This window comes from Lissotriton helveticus, chromosome 11 (assembly GCF_964261635.1).
Source record: "Lissotriton helveticus chromosome 11, aLisHel1.1, whole genome shotgun sequence".
Taxonomy (NCBI): Eukaryota; Metazoa; Chordata; class Amphibia; order Caudata; family Salamandridae; genus Lissotriton; species Lissotriton helveticus.
The window spans coordinates 911,958,916-911,979,035 of record NC_136072.1 but is presented as its reverse complement, the minus strand read 5'-3'; the positions used below and the strand labels follow the sequence as shown (position 1 = coordinate 911,979,035).

At 41.8% G+C, this 20,120-nt stretch overlaps 1 protein-coding gene across 1 annotated transcript in view; it reads left to right on the top strand.

The window, feature by feature from the left end:
- DTX1 (deltex E3 ubiquitin ligase 1) overlaps positions 1 to 20,120 on the top strand; it is a 360,224-nt gene that overhangs the window by 268,283 nt on the left and 71,821 nt on the right. Inside the window, exons 5-7 of the mRNA XM_078667169.1 lie at positions 1,327 to 1,488; positions 15,009 to 15,070; positions 15,793 to 15,951. Coding sequence (XP_078523295.1) covers positions 1,327 to 1,488; positions 15,009 to 15,070; positions 15,793 to 15,951 — 383 coding nt within the window. The remainder of the gene's footprint in view (positions 1 to 1,326; positions 1,489 to 15,008; positions 15,071 to 15,792; positions 15,952 to 20,120) is intronic.

Here is a 20,120-nt window from a genome sequence, read left to right as displayed (position 1 = left end):
TGTGTACATATACTACGGGAATCCAGGTTTGAATGAGCTTCAGGCAGGATTTGAGTTTAAACTGGCATTAGCCGGCAACACTTTAAGGTGCACTTGGATGTCCACAGCATTGCTTGAAAGGTTTTCTCAGTGGCCCTACGTTAAGAGTGAACATTATGGGAGTCAGAGTATAACTCAGTGGAACTTCGCAAGAGACTGAGGGGGCACATGCATCAAGCATTTTAGCCTTCGCAAGGGCGAATCAGCCAGTTTGCGAACGCAAAAAAAACTGCTTTTCCGACGCGGCAAACCCTATTTTGCGATTCAGTAACCTGTTACTGAATCGCAAAATGGGTTTGGGATTCACTATTAGGAAGGGGCGTGTTTAGGGCGTCCCTTCCTAATACCAAATCGCATCGGAATGTAGGAAGGTTTTGTGACCGAAATGCAGTCGCAAAACATTCGCATTTTACCACCTACTTTAAGTAGGTGGTAACCCATTCGCAAATGGGAAGGGGTCCCCAAGTCCCCTTTGTGAAGTTTTTGAAAAAGCATTTTTTGAGAGTAGGCAGTGGTCTCAGCGACCACTGCATGCTCTTAAAAATGAAAGGAAAACTTTTCATTTATTTTGTCAAGCATCCCGTTTTCCTTTAAGGAAAATGGGCTGCTTTACAAAAAAAGAGATTGCTTTATTTGAAAGCAATCACAGACATGGTGGTCTGCTGATTCTAGCAGGCCACCATCACTGTGATTTTAGCGATTCCTACGGGGTCTCAAATTGCGACCTACCTCATTAATATTCATTAGGTAGGTCAATTGCGATCCCATAGGAATCGCAGAAAGTGTTCAGAACACTTTCATGCATGCCGTTTCGCGATTTCCTAATTGCGAATAGCAAGGATTCGCAATTAGGAAATTTGAACTACATTTGCATTTTTTAGGATTTCTTTCTTGGTAATCAATGTGGCAAAAGTGTCACCTCCTAAAATACCGGACTACAGACAATAAGATTAAAAGCTAACCAATTAAACTTTGCAAAGTGTCAGGTGCTGTGCTGCAACACCCAATATATAGCATTTCCAATAATTTCTTCTCTGTTTGAGTTAGAAAAAAAATCTATATTTAGTATTAATTAGTAAATATCCAGTCCAGGAAACGAGTCCACCTCAAACAAAAAACCAAAATAAAAGTGTATAAGTCCAGTGGTTCTGATTATCAGTCGACTGATGAAAAGTCCAACAGTCAATGAGAGTCCTCTCCAACAATTAACTAATCTTTTTGTTCCTTTCTTGGAAAAAGGTCTAAACGTTAACCCACTATTATTTTGTCTCCCTTTCCCATGCTTAGGTATGACAGGTATTTTGATGTGTGCTGCAGGTCTACCAGTCTGCCTGACCAGAGCCCCTAAGCCTATACTGCACCCGCCGCCGGTGAACAAGAGTGACATCAAACCTGTGCCGGGCATCAATGGGGTGTGCAGGAAGACCAAGAAGAAGCATCTGAAGAAGAGTAAGTGATTACCAGCACACAGTTTATCTTGCTCTCGCACCCTTCTTCCCCTGCATGCGCTTGACCTTCATACTCCTATATATATATATATATATATATATGTATATATATATATATATATATATATATATCACCAAACAATCCAGTTCATGCAAAATGAATTCACACTGGTGCCGTGGCCTCTGTAGATAAACGCTTTTATTACAGTTTCAGCAACGGGTGCCCAACGCGTTTCGCTGTTTAAATCACAGCTTGTTCACGGGTAACGTTTTCACCGATACAATGTGACATTTAAAGAAACAGAGACTCGTTCCGCCTTGAATCAATGGAAACCAACAGACTTCGTATAACTACAATTATTTGACAATGAAGTTTCCAAAATGAAGTAGAATTTAACATACTGAAAAACAGCGTATGGACAAATAATTTGCTGAAAACAAATTTAAATCCAAGTGGATATAATATAAGATTCTAACTTTAAAGCATGACATTAACCTAAAATTCATCCCTTGTGGGCTCAATAATAAAGTCTATCATATTGCGCTGCTAAAGTAATGTCCAACGTTGACATTTCATTGTTATAACAAATAAAGTCCCGCTCCAGTGAGCAAAAACATAATTTATCACATTGCGCTGCTTAAGTGATGTCGGATGTTGGCATTTCATTGTTACAACAAATAAAGTCCCGCTCATGTGAGCCAAAACATAATTAAATCTTCGGATCTTCACAAAGCTCACGTAGTTCTTTCTGTAAAGGAAGTGATATAAGGTTTCTAATTTAATACCGTGGAACTCTCTCTTAGTGAATTGAAAAACAATCAGTTAAAAAATCATCAAAAGGGTAAATGAACGCGAAGGTACGGAAACAACAAGATAATATTCAGTAGCATCTCATCTAAGATGAATAGCTAATTCTTCGTCAAAATTTAACCCTGTGGGCATCATGGTATTGAATCTTATGATCATCTTAGACTCAAGTTTCCTCAGCTCAATAGTGCGATTTCCCCCTCTTTCTCTTAAGGGCACTGAATCCAGCACACAAAATTTGAGGAGATTGGGGTTCTGGTTGTGTAGTTGATGGAAGTGGCGAGCAACTGGGTACTGCCTGTCATTGTGAGAAATTGCTCTAAGATGCTCAAGGATACGTAATTTAACTTTTTTGGTGGTACTTCCTATATAATAGAGATCGCAAGGGCATCTTAGAGCATACACAGCAAATTCTGTGTCACAGGAAAAATGTCTAGAAATTTTAAAAGCTGGTTTGTCCTTCCTTAATTTTATGGTCTTACAGTTTTGACTGAACTTGCAGGCTTTACACCTCATACAAGTGAAAAAACCTTCAACCTGGTTCTTTCGTTTATTTTATTTTATGGAACTGTTTGTGAGATTGTCTTTTAATGATTTACAGCGTCTGAAGGTGACTGATGGATAAGGGCCTACATACTCTTTTAGGTCTTCGTCTGTTCTCAGAATTTCCCAAAATGTATTTAAACTTTTCCTGACCTCCCAAGCCTGGTTATGGTAAGTTGTTACAAATCTAAGTTTGTTATCTGTTTCCTTATTTTCTTTGGGTTTATTCAGAAGCTCATCTCTATCGAGAATCTTCACATTGTCAACTGCTGCTAGGATAGTCTCTTCCTTGTACCCTCTGTCTCTGAATCTGTTACACATCATTTCTTCCTCTTTATGATAGTCATCAAGTGAGCTGCAATTACGCTTGGCGCGCAAAAGCTCGCCAAAAGGAATGCTTGCAACCAGATTTCTTGGATGACAACTTTGTGAGAGTAACAAGCTGTTTCCAGCTGTTTTTTTCCTATTGAGTTTGCTGTGTATGACACCTTTCTCAATAAAGATTTCCAAATCTAGAAAAATGATTTTTTGTTTACTGCTCTCACTGGTGAACTGTAGATTAAAGCTATTCGCGTTCAATGCTTGGAGAAATGCGTCTGCCTCCAACTGATCTCCCTTAGAGATACAAAAAATGTCATCAATGTACCTGGCCCAGAGGACGACATGGGCTTGGTACAGTAAGTTTTTTCGGACCACCTGCTCCTCCCACTTCCATCAACTACACAACCAGAACCCCAATCTCCTCAAATTGTGTGTGCTGGATGCAGTGCAAAAAGGACTGTCAATGGTCTGTACAACTAATGGGGGCAAAGAAAAGAAAAATGTGACGGACTCTGTGTCTACCTGGAAGGTGTGTACAACAAAAAGGAAATGAATCCCATCAGCCCACCCATATGGCAGAGCTTCATCATCTGGGATAGAACCAAAGATGGTCCGGTTAAGGAGCCACACACCTGTTGGAATTATGTGCTTCTCCAAACCCAAGGAACCACCAGTGATGGATCGTACAAAAAAATCAAATCAGTTTGAGATGGTGTGGGATATTACATTGCAGTGAGAAAAGAATCAAAAAGTGAGATGTAAAATTGGCTACCGTGATTTAAGGAAAAGTTTATTAGGGAAAATCATGGTGTCAAGATTAAAATGAGTGTGAGACAGTTTGAAATAATAACTGTCTGTTAAGGATGGTATTTGGTCAACATGTTTCAGCCTTTGTAGGAAAGTTTAAGCCTACCCGGCTTTCGTCAGGACCTCTTGAACACTACTGCAATAAAGCTTGACCTAAGCTTAGTGAAAAAAGCAAAAATTAACACAAATTAATGATACAAAACATCCTACCGTACAATGGATTTTCCAGACGGGGGATGTCTGTTTCATAAAGTATTTAGGATTCTTTCCTAAAAAGGGAGATACACAACAACAAATAGGTAGAACACAGACACACATTTTAACTATTTTTGCGCCATATATTTCTTTATGCCAATAGGTCATTCTCCAAAACGATAGAGATATGTTTTTTATTTTTACTCACCCAAAAATGCTTGGGAGAAAGCCTCGCCTCTTCCTGGCCACTGCTCAGGGTTGGAGGCCCGCTCTAATTTGTGAAATAGAATAGTGGGTGTCTGGTTAGATCACATCCATACTAATGATTCACTGGCACAAAGTGCCAAAAACCTAGGTATTGTTTCTGAGTACATGACAGACAGCAAATGCAAGGGCTGGCGTGAGAGTGAGACACAGTTAGTAACAGATCTCTGATTCTAATAGTATATCAATGTAAGAGCAGTAAAAAAGCTCTTCAAGGCTAGCTGGTAGCGAACCTAGTTCATTTAGTAACAATATTACATAAGGAGCTCCTCAAACTCCGCTTTATAATTATAACCCAACAGCCTGTATGTTGATATCCAGAGCGCTCTCCTAAGAATAAAAACGCTTCGCTGTGTAAAGCTGGAAAATGAGCACTCTCCTAAGTATAAAGTAGGAAACCCCTTCGCTTTAGAGCGCTGAATGAGCTTGGCTTGCGTCGCTTCCTCACCTGTACGTCGGTACCCCTGGACTAATCCTGAGCCGAGGGGAGGTATCGACTGGAATAGGGAGGAAGTTAATATATGTTACATTGGCCAATGGGGATGCTCCATAGCTGTAGGACCAGAGTGGAAACTGCATTATCAGCCAATGGAATCGTTTTTACTGAAACAGGAAATGAAAACTGCATTATCAGCCAATGGAATCGTTTTCACTTGGCTGGAACAGGGAGGAAGTTAATATGTGTTACATGGGCCAATGAGGATGCTCCATAGCTGTAGGACCAGAGTGGAAACTGCTGTATCAGCAGCCAATGGAATTGTTTATACTAGAAAAGGAAGTGGCTGCTTCTCAAAGGAAGTGCGCCACAGTACTTGGACCAGCCCACACACAGGATAGCTATAGGACCATAGTGGAAACTGCAGTATTAGCCAGTTATAAAGTATTTAATTATTTGCTTATGAGTAGGCAATTTATTCTGAGGTTGTATGATGGCGGACTTCACCGGCTTGTTGTTTGACGATGAGACACTAAATTCCATTCTTTCAGAGAATCCTAGTATTCTGGATTTGTAATTTGTAATTATGTGTACATCTAATAATTTAGGAAAAATGAAAAATGAATTTCCATAATCAAGTTAGGAAATATGCTGAACACTTATTTGCAGTTTTATATGCCTGATCCTTGTTTGCTAGTGGGTACTCACTCTGAAAGGGACACAAGCCGATCCACGGCTTTATCGCTTTTGAGACCCTTCTGTCTTGAGAATACTCCGATTTTCGGAGATATTAAACCCATTCCAAGATGGCGCCCATTGTGGCGCAAGGAAGGGAAAGTTCCTTGTTGTTGTTTACCACTGCTAGCGAACTTGCATTTAAATTCGAAAACTGCATGGTACCGGTAAGAAACACTGAGGAAGGCTATCGCCGAAACGTTTGCTTGCTGAGAATAAAGCTGTGTCCTATCAACTGCTGGAGTGCTGTCTTTCTTATCAGAGCTGATAAGGATTTGTGAGCGCGATATATATATATATATATATATATATATATATATATATATATATATATATATATATCAATCATGTTTATGAAACCATAGCCCTAGCATCCTTTATAAAACCTCTTATACTCATGTATAATTTGCTTCCCTCTAAATCTAATTTAGATCCTTGCCTGGATGCAGTTTTACAATTTTATGACTTCACAAATGTTATAAAGGTCGACATGTTTCGGCCATATACAGTCATGGCCTCCTCAGAACCAATTAAAGACAAGGTCACATTCCTAAATCACTTTACCACAACCCAGCTTTATTTGTCATCAAAGTCAGTAATTCACGGTTCATATTTCAGTAGGGCGGGAAGCTTTTGAATCGAGTCTCAGAGAGCGCATGTTCAAAAGCACTTAGGGCCAGATGTAGGAAGGCCATTACCGGTCGGTAACGGCCGAAATCGGCCGTTACCGACAGGTAATGGACTTTTCCTATGTAGGAGGCACATTTACTGATTCGGTAAATAACGAATCGGTATTTACCGATTCGGTATTTACCGAATCATCATTTACCGATTCGGTAAATGAAATGTAGGAAGCACTTCAAAGAGTGCTTCTGGGCATTAAGGATTCGTTTTTACCACCAACTATTAGTTGGTGGTAAATAACGAATTCCTATGTAAATGCAAATCTGTGCATTTACACCTGTGCCATGTGACATACATACATGCCCTTAGGGCATGTATGTGTGCCACATGTGCACACAAGCACTAATCAGGGGGGCAACAGGGTGTCAAAGTGACACCCTGCCACCCTTGACTTTTTCCCAATTTTACCGATTCGGTAATAATTACAGATTCGGTAATTGACATTCATTCCTATGGGCCTCCAGGCCCATAGGAATTTTGTTACCGATTTTTTACCCCCATAGCATTTACCGATTCGAAAATACCGATTCGGTAAAATTCAGTATTTTTCGAAACTGTACATTTAAATTACCTACATCTAGCCCTTAGTTCTCATTCACAGCCTGATATTTCCCAATAACTGACTAGGAATACACATGTGCTTGGAAATTTGTACACACAGGGTTTCAGATTTCCTCCACCCTTCCTTCCTCAGTTAAGCTGGGTTGGCATAAAGTGATTCAGGAATGTGGCCCTGTCTTTCTTTGCTCATGAGGCGGCCGTGACTGTATATGACCAAATCGTGTTGACTTTTATTATTTCAGAGGAGTCTTGGTGTACATAATGAACTCTGAACTGATTAATTTAAACAACAAGGAGCACGTAATCTATGTAGGGATCTTCGTCTGACTCCTTGCTACTTGTAGGCTAACTACAGGTGGATTATGGACTAAATAATTTGCTAACCACCTACACATTTAAAAACAGGCAATGAGGGGCAAGGAAGACAATTGTAAAATATAGTTTTCAGTCTATCTCTATATCTTTCCACCATTAGTCACACTTCCTATCCTCAGACCTGACACTACAGCTAGAGACGGAGCGTTGTTTTCTCCCAGGTGGCGCCGCTGCAGCCTCAGAGCTGTGAAATCTCAGTGAGATCCCTTGACCAAGCCATCTTACAAGGACAGCTGTGACCTAGATACAGGTGAAGCCAGAAACACCTGGGTCTCCACCGCCTCTCCTGCAGTTCGAATCTCTGTAATTATTATCTTTTGGTCCAGGCATGTGCTTGAAGCCTCCTCGGGGCATGATGAAAGAATATGACCTCCTTCCTTACCCTGAGTGATCACATTACGTTTTTCATAGCACTTACAGAGACACATAAGGTCCAGAGACGAGCTCGGGACCAAGCTGCATCATAGACGGAATATGGACTTCAGCCCTGGCTTCCTAAAACCTCCGATTTTCAGCACCAGAAAACCTTTCCTCCCGCACAGCTGGGTATTTCCCCAAATTCATTAAAGTATCAATTCACATAGGGTGGGATCTAAAATTCTCAAATTCTCAAAGGGCACTTAAATAGCACACAGTGAGCCAGATTCAGAAGACTAAGGCATAGATTCATGAAGGTAAAATCCGCTCGCAAAGGGGCAGATTCTCAGAATCTGCCCCTTTGCGACCGGTATTTTTGCATTTGGGATGCATCATCCCAAATGCAAAAATCGCAAAATAAGAAATCGCAGAATTGCGATTTCTTGCATTTAAGGAATCTCAAATTGAGATTCCTTAAATGCAATGCATTAAAGTTTAAAAAATAGCGATTTCGCTAATAGGGCTCGCAAATTACCATGAAGTTCAACTTCATGGTAATTTGCAAAAACGTTGTGCATTTTTCAAAGTTTCATGTTGCGCACACACATGGCCTAAGGGCATGTGTGTGCGCAACATATGTGCACAGATCAATTTCAGGGGGGTGCAACAGGGTATCCTTTGGACGCCCCTGCACCCTTGAAATCATATTCTCAATTTGCGATTCGCTAATTGCGATTCGCAAATTGAGAATGTCTTCCCATTCATTCCTGTGGGCCTCTAGGCCCATAGGAATGAATGGGGAGGTATTCCTTAATTGTGAGTCGCAATTTGCGAGTCGCAATTAAGGATTTTTAAGAAATCGCAATTTTTTAAGCTATTTCTTCTTTCATAACATTTTGCTATTCCTTATTAGCGATTCCTTATTTTTCGCTAATAAGGAATCGCAAAATGGATGCTTGATGCATCTGGGGGTTAATATGCACATGTATATTTACTCACACAGATATTTATTTCTTGACCTAGACGTAAGTCTCCAGTTTTTTTGCTACTTACCGTTTCTGAGGGGAGATTTACACTTAGGTGTGGTATTACATGCCCCCAACCTTTTACATTTGTATTTATGACTGTAAAGGAACTTGACAACGGTATCATACTGTCCATCTATTTGGCAGACATGTCCATCACCATGGGCAAGGATCTCTGCCAGAGGGATGATGCTTTCTGTATGGGAAAGCATAGGAAAATTTGAGAAAGTGTTTTACTTTAAAAAAATATATATTTTGATGTAAAAGATAAATGTAAACAAGGTTAAATATTTATTATTAACCTAGAAATATTAAAATAAAGTATTACAGCACATATTAAATATGAATTGCATTTATAAATATACATATTTAAGATATAACTTGAATAAATTACTCATCCTCACTAACATTTATATTTAGTCAACTTTTTTGTACAGCTCTTTATTGGTATTTTTACAAACATGCTATCCTCCTTTTACATATACAGATACAGTCATCTGGTGGATCAATTCTCTTTCAATCTGCAGTCTGTAGATTTTCTCTATGTAATAAGAATTCTAAGCTATGTTTAATGAACATAGTTCAATCGAACCTTGGAATCAAATTTATGCACCCCGTGTCTAGTGTTGGTCGTCTCTCAGCATGCATCCATCCTCTCATTCTGTCATCTTTCTCACCCCCAGTGCCTCTTGTATTTAATTTAATTTAATTTATAAAGTTTTATATAGCGCGAACCTTTGCAGAGGGTTACCCATCACCTGCCATTGTGTGTTTGGAGTGTTGTCTCTTGTGTCCCCTTGTGTCATTGCACCCTAAATGTAAATGAGTGTGTGGTTCAGGCCGTTGGTTCACTGCCCCCCTCTTCCTCCTCCGGAACCTATATCCTATTATAGGAATCATTATCCTATCTAATGTCTGTGTTGCGATTCCCTGAATATCTACGATGGCATCTCATCTTAATAAACTTGTTTAAAAGTTATATAAGGAAACTGGTCTAAAAACTTCTACATTTTTTCAAATGTTTAAATGTGTAATATATGTTTAAATGAAGTTTATTATTAAATTTAAAAAAATGATAATATATATAGTACATATATTTGTATGTCAATCACTTAAAAATCATATATATTTGTGTTTATATTAAATGCTGATCTAATTTAATGTATTTCAAATTAGTTCCTATTGGGTATTATTTTAATTCCCTGCCTCGTTTGATTTATATGGGAGTGTGTTGCAGTACCTGTGGTTGGCCATGCATGGTGCTTAACTTATTCCAAGGCTGAGCTGGAGTACATTTACCCCAGTTTTGATGCCTTTAGGGCTGTAGTAACTTCGAATTAAATTTTGTCAATTGCAATTGTCTTACTCTTTTGTGAGTGATTTTTTTTGTATTAGCATGTCCCTCCCAAACCCCTCTCTAAACGCTGTCATTTAGTATTAATTCATCCCCATTTTCCCACTACTCCCATTGTTCCCCTTACATTTACTACTCATTTGTGTGCAGACATGTGAGAAGATCTCTGCCATAGGGACAGAGATCTCCTTACAGAAAAGATAAGAGCGGTGAAGGTCTCTAGACACAGGTTTGTGAATTGTAGTTTGTAGTACGTGAGTAGTTCCACATTATGCACTGCAAAATAGTTTGTGAATGGGGCTTGCTGTGAATTTATTCACCTCTAGCCTCTTCTGCAGTTTCAGTGATAGACCAGAAAAAAGCAGAGCGGGAGCTGAAATCAGGACATATTTAACAGAGCCACTGCCAGGGGACGGATCCTTTACTGCGCATCTTCAAAATATTGGTTGAGTGAGACGTGTGGCCAGGATGTTATGTTGGAAAAAAAGAAGAAAGATCCGGGTGATCCATTCCTCACCGCTGTGAGGTAGCCATTCTGAAAGTCTTTAAATGGACAAAGCTCTAACTGATCAAGACAGAGGCCTCGATATAAGCATGATAATTTCTATAGATTAGCCTCTCTGCACTGCTATATAAATTCTGCTGCCCTTGGAATAGTCGAAATAGTCTAGCCAGGCATTGACAGTATGGTCTAGCACCATAGTTCAGTCTCACTGTAGGAATAAGATGTTGAATACTTCAAAAGATCTAAAAGACGTAACATCTCCATTAACCTGACACTCGAGGGACATCTTGGTGTTCCATCCGAAGACCCCCCTAATTTAGTGTTCAATCCTAAGAACACGACATTGATGTTCCATTGATAGCACCTTTCCCTTGTGGGTGTTTCATGCATAGAGTAATTGACAAATCACCTAGAGGTATATTATTAATAAAGATGAAGATGATGGTCACTGATTGAACAAATATCAGCCCTCCTGCCGGCTGTTTTCAGGTCCAATAAGAACAACCCTAGGGGTCATATAGATAACGGAAAGTGGCTGTCAGTCCACTATAGTAAGAGAACCATCCTCCTTCCTGGCGGGGAGCTCTGAAATGAAAGTGCGTCTGGTATCGAGAACATATGTGGGGCATATATTCACTGAAAGGTAGTGGTGAGCCTCCTCGACTGCTGCGTATGCTTCGATGTCTGTTTCTTGGAGGGTGGAGGGGTATTTTCTTGGGGCTACCACGCCAGGCCAAAATGTCATATCTAATAGACACATCAATGATTGGAATTGGTACACTGATTATTTACTAACATTTTCGTTCGATTATTATTTTTTTTTACAGCTATAATATGGTTCTTGGTAATGGTACAGGACATTATGTCCCCTAGAGACACTGTTGACTTCAGATAGCCTGATTTGTTTGATACAGGATGAGAATAATGTAACCTTTACAGGATACACGCTGTATTCCAATGTATCTACTTGATAGTGTTTTTAATTTGACAAAAATAATAAAAAAAGGCTTATAGTGGAAAGAAGGACAGTTCATCTGATGCATCAGTGGCCCGCACTTTCATCATTTATGAATGCCATGCCGGCCCTTAGGTTGAGGTGGTCTGCTCAGCAATCTCTTTTGCTTTGTAGCTGCAGAACAAAATACAACTGTCCCTGACACTCAGGGAGTTTTCTCCTTTCATGTCATGGACATTTGAAAATCTTCCATTCTGGGACCTCCATTCCTCCATTTTCACATTGGTCACCAAGTCGAGACTGTCTGGAAATGGAGCTGGCTCAGGCTTCAGTGATGCAAACCCAGCGCCCCTTCCCGCCTGCCTTTAAAAGGGGAGGGTGAACCACAAGCTGGGTGGGTAGTACTTTCACTTTTTCTGCTGGAGGCCCCATATCCTCCAAAGCCGAAATAGCTATATTAGTTTTATTACCAAATTGAGCTTTATAAGGCTTGTCGATCTCCAAATATTAAACTGCTCTCAGCACTTGCGTTCAATCGTCAACTGATCCTTTCTGCCCGGGGGCACATGAATATGCTTAGGATTCATGGTTATAGAATTGATGAGTTATATAAGTAAGTTTAAGTTTAAGTTTAAGTTTAAAATATTTGTCAAGCGCAACGTACACCTAGACGGTTTCTTGGCGCTAATGTAGCAGGCAGGCAGCTGAGCAAGAACAGTCGCTAGGACATCAACTGAAGAGACAGACAGGGCTTATGAGAGAAAAGCCTGAGAAAATAAAAAGGTCTTCAGTGCCTTGCGGAAACAGGAATACTGAGTGAGGGATCTAAGATAGAAGGGGAGAGAATTCCAGAAAATTGGGGCGAGAGTAGAAAATTTGGAGCCACCCTGTTTTTTTTTCCGGTAGCGGGGTACTGCTAAAAGAAGTTGTGCCGAGGAGCGGAGGTCTCTGCCCGGGACATAGGCCTTGATGGCAGAAGATATGAAAAAGGGGGCCAGGCCAGTCCTGGCCTGGAACGCCATGCAGCCTAATTTGAATAAGGCGCGTTCCCGCACGGGGAGCCAGTGGAGGGTTTTCAGGAGGGGGGAGGTATGGTGGAATTTGGGGAGACCAAAGGCCAGGCGGGCAGCCTGGTTCTGCACTAATTGCAGTTTACGCAGGCTGTACTGAGGGATGCCATTGAACAGAATGTTCCCGTAGTCCAGGCGGGACAGGACCAGTGCGGACATAATTAGTTTGAGTGCAGAGAAAGAAAAGAAACGGGAGATGGAGCGGATAGTGCGAAGAGTAAGAAAGCAAGACGAAACCACCGAACCAATCTGGGAGTGCAAAGTGAGTTTGTCATTTAGCTTGATGCCTAGAGTCTTAACAGAGGAAGCAGGGGTGGGAGGAGAACCAAAGGAGGGGGGCCAAAAGAGAGAATTCCAGGGACTGGAACAACCACCCGTCACCACAAGTTCCGTTTTATCGGGATTGAGTTTCAGGTGGTTGAAATTCATCCAGTCCCTGATGAAAGATAGAATAGATTGGAAATTAGAGATAGAATCAGGGGTAGAAGATAGATTGAAGATGAGCTGGAGGTCATCGGCATAGTTATATACCGTGACCTCCAGCTGCTGTAGGGCAAAGATAAGAGGAGCGATATAAAGATTGAACAATAAAGGAGAGAGAGAAGAGCCCTGAGGAACACCGCACTGGACCTGACAGGGGGTAGCTGAAAACTCCCCGAGGTGGACCGCCTGGGTCCGGTCCCTCAAAAAAGATGAAAGCCAGATAAGGGCTGAGCCTCCTATGCCCGCCGCCTTGACACGGGAAAGCAAGATGGAATGATCCACCGTGTCAAAAGCGGCGGACAAATCAAGGAGGACCAGCGCCTGAGATCTGCCCATGTCCATACCCTCTCGGAGGGTGTCTAATACAGACACCACCACTGACTCTGTCGAGTGCTTCGGCCGAAACCCAGCCTGACACTGAGCCAGCCTCCCATTCTCCTCGGCAAAGGAGCTGAGCACAGATGTAACATGTCGCTCAAGCACCTTCGCCAGGAAGGGGAGAAGGGAGATGGGGCGATAGTTGGCCATCACCGAGGGGTCGGCTCCTGGCTTTTTCAAAATAGGGACAATAGAAGCAGCTTTTAGCGATGGAGTGACAACCCCTCGGGCCAGTGAGTCGTTAAGAAAGCCCAGAGGAGGCAGGGAGCAGACAGTGTAAACCTGCCGTAGGATATGTGCCGGGCATATGTCAGAAGGGGAACCGGATTTGATTTTGTACAAATGATGCTGAGCAGGTAGTATATTTGTGTGTTATATTATAGTAGGTAGTATATTTGTGTGTTATATTATAGTAGTGCATTATCGGAATAGGGAAATAGATGATATGCGCAATTCTTTTGGAAGCTGCTCATAGAGTTTAGTAGGTAGAGTCTAAACACCCGCCTGCAGTGACAATGAGACACTACCAGTCAGACAATGGATCAAGTAATAAGTCAGCTTTAAACTTCCTTCTGAACCAGCTGTAATCTCCTTCTGCCCTAATTGAGTCCAAAAGGGCTTTCCAAATGGCGGTTCCTTAATATTGAGAGTCTTTAGGGATCTGAGTTCATCTACCGGAATCGCCTGTAAAATACCTACACTCCTGGTTCAATAGAGGTACTGGACCCTTGTTACAGATGGTTTTGTGCTAGATTCTATAGATTGATGGCTAGATGTAGGTAATTTAGATTTACAGATTCGAAAATACCGAATTTTACCGATTCAGTATTTTCGAATCGGTAAATGCAATGTAGGTAATTATTCGGTAAAAAATACCGAATCGGTGAGATTCGGTATTTACCGAATCGGTAATTACCGATTCGGTAAATACCGAAAAATTCAAGAGTGGCAGGGTGTCACTTTGACAACCTGTGGCACCCCTGATTAGTGCTGGTGTGCACATGTGGCATACATACATGCCCTAAGGGCATGTATGTCTGTCACATGGCACAGGTGTAAATGCACATTTATGCATTTACATAGGAATTCCTTATTTACCACCAACTAATAGTTGGTATTAAATAACGAATCCTTAAAGCCCAGAAGCACTGTTTTCAGTGCTTCCTACATCTCATTTACCGATTCGGTAAATACCGAATCGGTAAATGATGATTCGGTAAATACCGAATCGGTAAATACCGATTAGTTATTTACCGAATCGGTGAAATAGCCTCTTACATAGGAAAAGGCTTTTACCGGTCGGTAAAGGCCGATTTCGGCCGTTACCGACCGGTAAAAGCCTACCTACATCTGGCCCCTGATCATGAAAAATCAATCCAGTGGAATTGAACTTATTTAAACGTGTGTTGAGTGATGATTCGTGTAGAGGTTGGAACCTTAAGTTATTCCATTGGAGCTGCTGCACCGGTAAAGTCCAGTGCTTTCATGAAAGGATTTCTTTTCAAAGGGGCAATTCATTGTTTGTTTCATTCGAATATTGGTATACTCATGCATATTGTCTCATGCATCATTTAATATGGAAGGTGATGTAGGTTGGTGGCACAGGGGTTGTGATTTACTGTTCCTTCGGCAGCACAAGCCTTGACTTCTGATTTCTGCTTTCAGGTAAGAATCCGGAGGATGTTGTGCGGAGATACATACAAAAGATGAAGAATCCTCCAGATGAGGTAAGTATTGACACAGCAGCCATTCACAGCCAGCATAATCATGAATGATAGAACAGGACATACTGTATGGTGGAGGGAGTGATCGATCTGGCGATCGGAGGAATAGCGGAAGCATAACATTGGACTCGAAGGCCATCAGAAATTGGGCCACTGTTTGATGCTTTAACATGGACATGGGTTGAGGTGAACGATACTCTGACCCTGGAAGAGGGCTAGGAGGACAGTGAAATCTGACATAGATAAAGGTCACTTGATCGAAAAATCTGATATGGACAATGAGGGTGGGGTAGGGTAAGATCACATACTCTGTTCTGATCGTGATCCTCTGGCATCACCAGAGGACAATGTGTGGAATCCTGACATGGCAAGGTGTGTTCGAAGTGCAGCTGCCATTGTCAGATGGATTGAACATTTAAAAGTTATGGAGTTTCTCTGGGGCAAGTATCTAAAGTGTACAGACATAAAATTGTGGGGTAAGTCTGGCAAGGTGAAGAGGAGTTAGACAATGAGCAGTGGGCGGTTTAAGTGCAGAGTTCAGTGGGTAATGAAAAGTCTGATACAGACGGGCAAAGAAAGAGAACTGATTGTTTGACATGTACAAGCTCAGTGGAAAGTGGAAGTCTGGCCCAGGCAGAGATCAGAGTCTGACATAGGGTAATTGGAAACTAATGGAGGACTTCGATGAACTTGCATCTTTCTCTTTCCCTCTTTTTTCCGGTCAGGACTGCACAATCTGCATGGAGAGACTAGTGACAGCGTCTGGCTATGAGGGTGTCCTCAGCCTCAAGGGCATCAAACCAGAGCTTGTGGGCAAGTTGGGCAAATGTGGGCACTTGTACCATCTCCTCTGCCTGGTAGCCATGTACACTAACGGGAACAAGGTAAGAGTCAGACCCGGAGGTCACTTATTTACCATTTCTGATTTATCTTTGCGCCATGCTGTAGCACATGACCTGTATTTGTAAAGTTCATGTTCACCAAGACCAGAAGGGTCCTTGACAGTGAAATAACAGCTGTTTATTGTTAACCAACTCAACTGTACTCATCTTATCACTCTCAGAAGGATGAAAAGCTGAGAGGGTCTGCTGGTAGTCGAACTTGTGACCATGAGTACATGCAGTCATTTGACCTAGTCAATGCCAGACAAGAACACCAACACCACCACACATGCCAGACTAGAACACCAACATCAACACACTATCACTTTCCTCATGGAGAAGACCGGGCATGATTATGAGTTTCTGCAACCTTTCAGAGGCCACAAACTTTTGGAAACATAACTCTACATGACTAGCTTTAATGGATCCACTTCTGCCAGTGGCAGCGAGTGTACTGTCATAATATGTGAAACAAAAACACAAAGGCACAAATACCGAAAATGTAAAGTTGGAATACTTTTATTTTTTTATTATTTTAGTCGAAAGGTAGTTTAAGCCACCTTCTTCATCAGAATTACCAACATTTAACACAGCATTATACTTAGGTTCTGGTAATATGTTTAGCATTAGTCATAGGGAACAAATCTTTGTTAGTTTTAGAATTGGCAATATATTTAGGTTCAGGGCTGCAGTTACACGTAGCACATTGTGACTGTTATGCTCACGGCTTGGGTGATGTTTAGGGTTAAGGGTTGAATTTGGGGCGTGGTTTACTGTTAGCATTAGCTTTGGGGTCAGCGCACAGGGAGGCTTTGCTTTTGGGTTAGCATGAGTATTAAGGGCAAGGCTAGGGCTAGGCATAGGAGCAGTGATGGGTGTAAACTAAGTGTTATGGGCTGGTTGTGGGCTTATTTTATGGTCTACTGGCCCCCTTTTTAATGTTGATTTCCTTGAGAGCAAAACAAACATTACCTTCAGCAAGCACAAATCCATGCAGTTTTCCATACTTTGCAAAGCAAGCATGCCTTTACTAGTTTAAAACTGCCTGAATTTGCAAACATGGGCACCTTTTTAGCATACTAATTCCCTAATCCAGGGCACTTTTATTGTGGGATGTGGGCCTATTTTCTGCCCCAGTCATACCCTGTAAATATGCTCACTCTTAAACGTGTTTGGGGCAAATATCGGATGTCAGTTTAGAATCAAGGGTCAATATGCCAACAATTCACACTCAATTGCAAAATTTGGTTAAGGATTTATTGGTCACCGCACAAATTGTTGAGGATTGATTAGTTACCGCCATTTTGGGCCCGAGACCACATTTAAGCAGTCAATGGAGCGCGTGCGCAGCGGACGTGCACAGTGGGCGTGCTGGCGGTGCGCCGAAGGCAAGCCCGTCTGCGCCCGTCCACGCTCAGCGCCAGCCCCCCTGCTCAGAAGACTTTAGATAGAGCCCCACATCTTACATACTCTAGCAGTTGGCTGAGGGCTCTACAACCAAATAAATCCAAACAATTTTGCAAAATGTATTCACCTGAACACGGGCGCCCGCACACATCAAAGATCTGCTCAGGATGTAATATTAAGATTCCTGAGTTGACATCGCTCCCGGTGGCAGGGCTGACTATGAAGCAGGGCATCTCTAAACATGACACTGAGTGGAACTGTGTCCTAATCAATACAAGATCACTGGTCAAGCACAGTATTGAATGTGCCACCTTCTTAGAAAGAGAAGATATTAAGCTAGCCTTTATCACGGAGACCTGGACTGACGATGCCTCAGGTCCTGACTTACTGAAAGCGACACCGTCGGATTATGTCTGCTACTCACTTAGCAGAAATAAAAAAAAGGAGGTGGACTAGCAGTTATACACCATAACTCTATTACATCAACCTTTAGCCCATTAACTAACGAGGGATGTGAAGCACTGGAGTTCTGTCTTCAGATCTCCCATCAGGACTCTTTTAGAGGCTCCCTTATTTATAGACCACCAGGCCCACGAAAACCATTTATTGCCCATGTGGGCGGCATATTAGAGATAGGGCTCAACATCCCCTCTTTTACAATACTAGGTGATTTTAACTTTCACCTAGAGGCAGACTATGACCCTTTTACAGCCAATCTTTTAGATCTTATGTCAGGTGGAAATTTGGAACAAAAGGTCGACGGAGCCACACACCAAGCAGGGCATACTCTAGATGGGATTTTTTCTAACAACCCCCTACTCTCATTCACAAACGTTCTCCTTCTCACATGGACAGATCACCTAGCAGTACTTTTTAAACTCATTATCCCTGATCGATCTAACATTAAACCATCTAACAAACATGTTGAATACAGAGTGTGGAAAAGCATAGCAGGGGAGGATTTACATAATCTCCTTTTAACCACAGACACCCCAACTCCCATGGATCTGGATCACGCCACCAAAGCCTATTTTAAATGGCTAGACGGTGCAGGGAAGAAACTAGCCCCATTAAAAACAGTTCGCCACCATAGAATACGCCCTTCTGCACCCTGGTACTCACAAGAACTCAAAGACCAGAAACTCATTTGTTAACAGCTGGAAAGAAACTGGAGAAAGGGATACAACAACAAAGACAAAGAGAAATATAAAACAAGCCAAGCTCAATATAAACAGTTGTTACAAAATACTAAACAAAAATACTACATGTACAAAATACATGAGGCAAAAAACTCTCCCAAAACACTCTTCAAAACTGTGAACCATCTGGCTCACCACAACGCCCCAGCTGTTCCGGCAAGCCAAGATCTATGCAATAAAATAGCTACGCCTTTTTATGACAAAGTCAACATTATATTTTCAACATTTTCAGATCTACCTAAGGAAATCTCAGCCAAGCCGGCTACCAGCTATAGCACAGCCCCAAACATAAATGCTAAACCTGAACTCACCATCTTCAGCCCTCTCTCCGAAGAGGATACCTACAATCTGCTGGTTAAAACTAAATCAGGTTCCCCCGATGACACCTGTCCGATAGAAGTTTTAAAATTAGCTGGTCACACAGTGGCGTGTAAACTCACCTCTATATTCAACCATATGTATAATGAAGGATATTTTCCCAGGGAATGGAAGCAGGCTTCGATTCTGCCGCTGCTGAAAAAGCCTAATTTGGACCCTAATGAACCAAACAACTTTAGGCCATATCCAGACTCCCTTTCCCAGCTAAACTTATAGAGAAGGACATGAATATATAATCAACTTAATCAGTTCCTTAATCAGACTCAAGCCCTAGATCCCACCCAATATGGTTTTAGAGAAGGCCACAGTCCTGAAACTGCCCTAATTAAGTCCACGGAAGAAATCAGAGCTACTTTGGAACAAGGAGGCTGGGCGGCCCTTATCATGTTGGACTTATCGGCCGCATTTGATACGGTCCACCACGCATTATTGGTGGACCGATTAGCTGAGATAGGAATAAAGGGCAATGCCCTAAAACTCTTAAAATCCTTTCTCTCGGAAAGAACTCAGACGGTCAAACTAGATCAATTTGAGGCAGATGCCTTCACATTGCCATGTGGAGTCCCGCAGGCATCTTCTCTCAGTCCGACAATGTTTAATGTGTATGTCTCCTCCCTCGCGCCCCTCATTGAATCCTATGGCTTCAGTTTAACATCCTACGCAGATGATACTCAAATCGTAGTTGCCATTCAACCAGAAAGATTTCAAGACACAGCAGCTAAATTCCATGATTGCATGTACGCAATAGGTAACTGGATGGCAAAAAACTGCCTGAAGTTAAACTCTAGTAAGACTGAGGTAGTACTATTTGGGAACAATCCAGTTTTTCGGACACCCAACTGTTGGCCGAGTTCTCTAAGACATTTCCCAGTCCTGACCAGGAAAGTAAAGAACTTGGGCATTTGGATAGACAACACTCTTAGCTTTAAGGATCAAGTAAACTCAGTAGCATCCTCGACAGCGTACACCCTTAGAGCTTGCAGAAAAAATCATGCCACTAATTCCCAAAGAAGCACAACAAACGGTAGTTACAGCACTAGTGATGTCCAAACTGGACTACTGTAACAGCGTTTACCTCAAGTTACAAGAAGGGCTAATGAACAAGCTTCAGATCCTGCAGAATGCAGCCGCCAGACTTCTATGAGGAAGCGCACCAAATTCAAGGCATTGTGTCTGGTTTTTAAGGCA